This window comes from Chaetura pelagica, unplaced genomic scaffold, assembly GCF_000747805.2.
Source record: "Chaetura pelagica isolate M959 unplaced genomic scaffold, ChaPel_1.0 scaffold283, whole genome shotgun sequence".
Lineage (NCBI taxonomy): Eukaryota > Metazoa > Chordata > Aves > Apodiformes > Apodidae > Chaetura > Chaetura pelagica.
The window spans coordinates 241,226-248,424 of record NW_009952688.1 but is presented as its reverse complement, the minus strand read 5'-3'; the positions used below and the strand labels follow the sequence as shown (position 1 = coordinate 248,424).

General features: G+C 53.0%; 1 protein-coding gene across 1 annotated transcript in view; it reads left to right on the top strand.

The window, feature by feature from the left end:
* Nucleotides 1–2,084: 2,084 nt before the first annotated feature.
* The window catches only part of CNTFR (ciliary neurotrophic factor receptor), an 87,185-nt gene continuing 82,070 nt past the window's right edge, over nucleotides 2,085–7,199 (top strand). Inside the window, exon 1 of the mRNA XM_009993790.1 lies at nucleotides 2,085–2,166. Within this exon, the coding sequence (XP_009992092.1) occupies nucleotides 2,085–2,166 (82 nt within the window). The remainder of the gene's footprint in view (nucleotides 2,167–7,199) is intronic.

Genomic DNA, 7,199 nt, shown 5'->3' with positions numbered 1-7,199 from the left:
TTCCTCCTCGCCTCCACTTCCTCCTGCCACTCACCAACTTCCAGGACTGTGGGGTGGGAATATTCAGGGACAGGTGAATTTGGGATTGGTAAGGGAGTGTTGGCTCCTGGTTTGCAATCAGCTCCCAAGCTGCTTGGGGTCTTGCATACCAGTGCTGGCATGAGATTTGGCATTGTCATCTGCCTTGGGTCCTGGTCATCACCTGATCCCCAGGCAGCCACTTGCAATGGCACCTAGCACACAGGCAAGGGGGTTGCAAGGGAGCTGTTCTGCAGGCATGGGAACAGTGGGACAGATGGAGGATGTGGAGGAGAGAACAGGCATAAGCAAAAGAGAAACAGGACAGAAGAGGCAGAGTGAATTATAAGGATGCTGTAATTAGCTCTTAGTTCTCCTAGGCCAGAGTTTCAAGGGAGGGTCACCTTCATTATCTCTGTTTTACAGGCAAGGAAACTGAGGCATGGGGTGGTGGTGAAAGCAATTTCCTGGAGGTGACCTGGCATGGCTGAGCTGGGAGCAGAGTTTGGGGCTGGTGTGTCTATGCTCTGCCAGCACAGCTGTACCACAGCCAGCTCTCAGTGCCAGCCTTCACTGCCCAAAGCCAGTGCTGTAAATTCAGCAGCAAAGCCATGAGTCTCTTCTGTGTCTGTCTCCTGGCTCCCCATTTTCAGGGCCCCTGTCCCACCACCACCATTTCTGCACCTGAGAAGCATTTGAGACCAGGCTGCACCCCAGAATCTGCTCGTGGCATCCTTCTCAGCCACGCTTGCCTTCCCCTCCAACCATGCAAAAGCTTGTGTCCTGCTGCAAACCTGAGGCCATCTGGGCTCCTGCAACAGCCGTGTTGGGTAATGGAATATGTTTTGCTGGGGTTTTTTTCTCTGTCTGGTACCGCTCCCCCTTTATTTAGGTTTAAATGGATGCCATCTGGCTAACGAGCCCATACTCATGTTCTAGATTAAAAGGCAATCCTCTATGCGTTACTGATACAGCACTGGAGATTAGAGAGGTTTAAACGGTTTTGAAGGTGTAATTTGCTTTTCATGCATGGAGGTATTTACCTCCTCGTGGGTGGGCCAGCATCCTCATTGCTGTCTCCTCCCGGCTCTGGTCTTCTCTGCCAGTCCTGGCTGCAGGAAGAGGAGCACTTGGGCACCTCCAAGCTTGGCAGAGCTGTACAGGGCTTCCTTGCAGTTGTTTCTGCCCTTTGTCCAGTTCTGGGGAGGTTTGTTGTTGCAGGGAGGATGTTCCCTGCTGGTCCCAAAAGCTCAGCATGCCTCCATCCCTCTGCTTTCTCAGTTGTCCTTCCCCCCCCACCCCTCTGCACCCCATCGTCCCCTGGGATGTGACGTGGCTCACTGGGATGGAGCAGCCTCTGCACCTCTCCCAGCTCAGAGATGGAGATGAACCATGGCCCATTGGGATGTTGGTGGCAAGTGGCTGAGGAAGCATGCAGCACCTTTCAGTCACTGCAAAGACACCAGTGAGGTCTACAGTGCCCTTAGCCTGCCCAGAAATGCTGCTGCTGTATCATTGGTCTGGCAGACAGCACAGTGCTCCATGTTAGAATCAGAAGGGGCAACACAGGAGGCTGCAGGAGCAGCTGCCCATGCTGGGATGGGCATTTTGTACATCCTAAGGAGCACTGGCTGCTGCTGTGAAGTGCCTGGGTGTGCTTCCATCTCCTCAAGAATACTCTGCAAACCACTTGCAAGCAATGTCTGCTCCTAGGGTGATGCTGTAACTGTCAGGGAGAGCCCAGCACTAGGGTTTAACTTTCTTAAGGGGAAGGATGAAAATGAGACGAGGTAAAAACAGTGTTCGTGCAAGGTGCATCATTGCCTCAGGGTACCTGGTTTTGCTGGCAGCTCCCATGGGAAGTGCCACAGGCCACTGAGCAGGGAAGTGTGCTCCAGCAAAATGCCTCATTTAGCGGCAAGTTCCCCTGTAGCTGAGATGAAGTCTTGCTCTGTGGCCGTTTCCTTGTGGTCTCATCACACCCTTTGGCTGCCTGGGAGGGACTGGCTCTGAACACACCACCTCTGAGTTCTCCTGACTGCTCCTGCCTGTGTTTGCTTCCACAGATGGCTAACCCTGTCCCATCAGCCTGCTGCGTGGTGCTTGCTGCAGTGGTGGTGGTGTATGCACAGAGACACAGCCAGCAGGGTAAGTCTCTTCCCATCTCTTCCACCTTGGGCATCCCAAAAATTGTGGGTGACACTCCTCTGACCTCTCTCCTGGGGCAAGCTGAGTGCACTCTCCAGGTTTACCTGATACTACATTACTGGATGTTTTCCCCCTTGCCCTGTCCTGATCCTGCATGTCCCAGAGTGCCCCTGCCACCAGGGCATTGCTTCCCATCTCTTCACCCCTCATTGCTGCGTGCTGCTCTCTGCAACCATGAAAATATGAAGGGATGGGTGGGTGGGAAGAAGCAGCAGCTCGACAGGCCCAAGCTCCAACACCCTACCCCCATGACCATGATGAGTGCCTCATCCTTCTTTCACCTCCTTGGGGTAATTTCACCCCCATTGCCTCCACCCACCTGTACCCATGACTAGCTCCTGCCACTCCAGGATGGCAGAGGATTTGGGGTTTACATTAGCAATAGCTTTAGAGATAAGAAATTTTAGAGACACCAGTGATCCTGCGTCCTGGCAGGATTAAGAAGGTTATAGGGTAGTGGCTTGAGTTCCACTGTGGAGTCACCTATAGCAGCCCTGCAAAAATGGGACAAAACAGAGAACCTCCGAAATTGACTGGCTTTCCTGGCAGTCAACCTGGCTGTAGTTGCTTTTGGTTGATTACAGAGGAGAATTTTTCTGATAAAGTCCAGTAAGGACATCTGTGCATCTGTAGGCTCTGAGGGACTGCAGAACACAGCCAGAGCACACCACTGAGCTCACCTAAATCCAGCTGGGTGGATTCACGTTGCTGGAAGCTGACAGCCTTGCTTGCTTGGACACAAAGCAGCTGGGGTTCAGTGGCATGTCCCCATCATGTGGGAACAGCTACTCTCAAGACACAGAGAGAACTTGCTGAGTGGCATTGCAGGAGTGTTCTCAGTACCTTCCCAAGGTGCCTGCTTGGAGCATTTGGGTGCTGAGCTCTGTGCTGCTTGTGATGGTGTGATGCTTTCTGCAGAGAAGCAATGCTGACTGGTCCTGCAATGCCTGCAGCACCACTGGCTGGGAAGCTTTGCGGGACCCAGTGTCATGGCTGCCAAAGCTTCCCTTGCATGCACTGTGCTGCTTCCCTCCATGCTATGGGACAGCAGAAGTGACAGCTAATTCAGAGTTAAACACACTTGAAATGTGTTGTCTAGACAGAGACATTTTGCTGCTGGCAGCAGCATTCTGGCATAGAGAGCACGGCCCTGGGAAAGCTCCCTGGCCAGGCAACAGTCACCTTCTCCATGATCCATCAGGATTTAGAGATTTGGCAGCATCGCCTCCCTGTCCTTTTGTACCTTCCACTTTCCCTTGCCTGTCTGCGTCCAAGAGGGAGCTGTCTGGGGTATCAAAACCGAAGCTGGTGAGACCCGAGTGCTTCAACAGACACCTGGAGGGAGCCAGAGAGGCTGCTCTGTGCTAAAGGGTGTAAAAAGGAGAGCTGGGAGTGGAGCTGGGTATAAGAGCTGGAGAAAGGCTAGTAGGGCAGTTCCAGAACCATCCTCAATCTGTTTCCCAGGGTCATGATGCATCTCTTTTGGACACTTTCCTGAAACACAGAGGTGATGCTTTGGGCAGGGGCTTTGGAGCAGCAGGTCTCCTGCCCAAGCTGTCCTGCCCACCTTGGAGAGTCTGCACATAGGCAGATGGAGTTGGGAAGCATCTGCCCCATGTTGTGGACCTGAGAAGTGTGATTCATCCCTCCATTTCCCAGAGCTCACCCTGCTGCCCTTTGCAGCCTTCCCCACCAGCTGGACACTTGGCCTGGGAAAGCACAGAGGGAATGTGGTGGGAGGACAGATTAATCCCACTGATGGCAGGGACAGGGTGGAGTAGGGGGGAAGACGCTGGCAGAGAGTCCATTTATCATGCACTTGAGGCACGCTCGACTTTAATAGCTCGTGAAGCACTTTAAGGGATGCATTAGCACTGAATACTTGAGTGAGGAGGATGTGACAAGCTGTTAAGTGAGCATGAGCACCGGCTGCCTGCTCCTGGCTCTCACGTGCACCCTGGTGATTACTGGAGCGTCCTCCAAAGTGCCAAATGAATTAATAAAAGCAGTGTCAGGCTCAGCAGAGGTGAGGCTGCTGGTGCCTCAACCCCTCTGCTGCTCATCTTTGGGCCATCTCCATGGAGACAGGAGAGCTAAGGGTGTGTTTGTCTGGGATGCTGGAGCTTCCCACGGCTGGGCGGGGAATGGAAGGGGCTCAGAGGTCATTGGATTTGGGGGCTGTCCCTCCCTCTGATGGCACAGGTCCCTTGCTTTTCATCCCTGGCGGGTTGCTAATGTGGCACCCACACCATGCCATTGGGCAACACCACATCCAGCAACCCATGGGGTGGGCAGTGTGTGGTGGGAGACTGGAGACATGGCTCAGGGCAGCCCCGAGGGTATCTCAGAGGGTGGCAGTGACGTGCTGGCTTGTGCCCTGGGTTTTGTGTATCATGCTACAGGGAGGCAGGAGCACCGGCTGCCTGCTCCTGGCTCTCACGTGCACCCTGGTGATTACTGGAGCGTCCTCCAAAGTGCCAAATGAATTAATAAAAGCAGTGTCAGGCTCAGCAGAGGTGAGGCTGCTGGTGCCTCAACCCCTCTGCTGCTCATCTTTGGGCCATCTCCATGGAGACAGGAGAGCTAAGGGTGTGTTTGTCTGGGATGCTGGAGCTTCCCACGGCTGGGCGGGGAATGGAAGGGGCTCAGAGGTCATTGGATTTGGGGGCTGTCCCTCCCTCTGATGGCACAGGTCCCTTGCTTTTCATCCCTGGCGGGTTGCTAATGTGGCACCCACACCATGCCATTGGGCAACACCACATCCAGCAACCCATGGGGTGGGCAGTGTGTGGTGGGAGACTGGAGACATGGCTCAGGGCAGCCCCGAGGGTATCTCAGAGGGTGGCAGTGACGTGCTGGCTTGTGCCCTGGGTTTTGTGTATCATGCTACAGGGAGGGGCAAGGGGGCAGCAAAAGAGGGTGTTTGTGGGGCAGTCTCCCATGGCATTCCCCCTTGTGCCACCCCAACTGGGAGGCATGGGAGTAGGTAGGACATCTGGCTGTAGACAGGGGATGCCACCCCTCAGGAGAAATAACCCTGGTTTCTTGGGTTGTATCATCACCGCTGGAATAGCTCAAGCCATCGAATGGGGATTGCTCCCATCCCACCTCACCATGGAGTCTTTGGTTTTGGCGCAGTCAGGTGGGACCATAGACACTTCTGGAGCCACCAGCACTGCTGCCAGCTGGGAGTTGTACCATGTACTCACAGCTAATCCCACTGCTGCTAAACTCACCGCCCTGTGTCCCCCAGGCCCTAAGGCTGGGTGGCTCTGGCAGGCTCTGGAAGGACCCTTACCACGGGTGAGATCACTGCTGCTGCGTTGAAGGCACATCCTTCCCTAGCCTGGCCAGGGCAGCCATGCAAGGTAGTTTACAATGGCCACTGAGTTTAGCAAAGGAAGAGGGGTTGCACTGGGTAAAATTGGAAGGGGGAAAAGAAGAGGTAAGGCTTGCAAAGTTTAGCTGCCAGGGTATGTTGATGTGGAGTGATATTTGGCCTTTCTGCTGGACTCACTGAGCAAGTGATCCAGGGATGTCCCTCCAATGAGTGGGTAAGCACTGAAAGGAAATCAGCTTCAGACAGGGCTACTGGAAGGGAGGCAGCCTGCCTCCAGATTTGGGCATGGTCTCAGGCAGCTGTGGGCTGTTCCCACCCACAGAGGTTCCAGCCAGTGCAGAGGGATGGAGAGCAGCTGCAAGAAGAAGCAGGAGGGGAAACAGGAGGCAAAACTGACTGGAGAACATGGAGCCCTCTCCCTAGCAGGGCTAGGGCACCCTCAAAGGAAAGGGAGAGGCCACAGCATGAGCCCTGGGACTTTGCCAAAGCACCTTAGGTGAGAAGTGTGTACATAGTGGAGGTGCCTAACCATGTATAAGGCCATAAAGCATATGTGAATGGGTGATTTCAGCTCTTTCTATTCATTGCCATGACTGCCTGTGGATGGACTTAGCTGTTCTCAGTAGACCAAGGGCTACAGCAGTCCTGGGAAGAGGGTACTTTCCTTCCTTGGGCTCCTGCCATGACCAAAGCATCTTCCCCATCCATCAGCTCTGCCAGACTTATGTCCACATCTGTCCCAGACTGAAATTTCTCTGCTTTTAAAAGAGGAGTAATTCTGCTTTATTGATCCTCACCTTGCTGAATTAACTCATGTTTAAACAATAGTTATGTTTTCACCCAGGAGAGGAGACAAAGAGATAAATGTCTCAGGAAAATGAATGCGTTTCAGATGCCACATGCTGGGGTTAATTTATTGATGGGCACAGAAGCTGCTATCTCCTCTCTTTCACACCAGCAACAAGCAATTAGCCCCCATCATTCCTCAGCCGAGGAAAAGAAAGAGATTTTGTTTCATTACTTTCCCTTCTCTCTTTCTCTCTTAAGCCCTGCCGCTAATCTTTTGCAATCGGTTCTGCTGCAAAGCCTCCCGGGAGTTCCAGTTTGCATATCCCTTGTTAGAAATGCTGCCTACATTTCAGCTAAGACAAAGCCCAGACTGGTAAACAGCCTTCAAAATGCACAGCAAAGCCATGCAAATTGGCTTTTTGAAGAGAAACCAACTGTAGATATGTCCCTGTCTCCCCTCCCTGTATTGTACAACCTTCTATGTGTGGCTTTTGTTGGCTGACAGGGTTGCAACCATCTCTTTCCTCCTCCTGCACCTGTCAGCTCATGCAAGTCCCCAAAGCATCTGCCTGGCACTATTAAACTAGTTCCTTTTCTTTTGGAAGTGTTCTTTGGGTTTTCTGGATAGGAGATGGTTTGCAGATTCCTGCAGGAACATGTAGTTTGTTTGTAGACATCTGAGTGGTTTTTGGTTGTTCATGTTTTTTGCTGTTCGGTTAAGGGATTCAAATGATATAATGAACTACTTCGGTCATGAGGCTTGCTCTTGTGCCCATGAGTGCCCATGAGTCCTCTCCTCTCCTCTCCTCTCCTCTCCTCTCCTCTCCTCTCCTCTCCTCTCCTC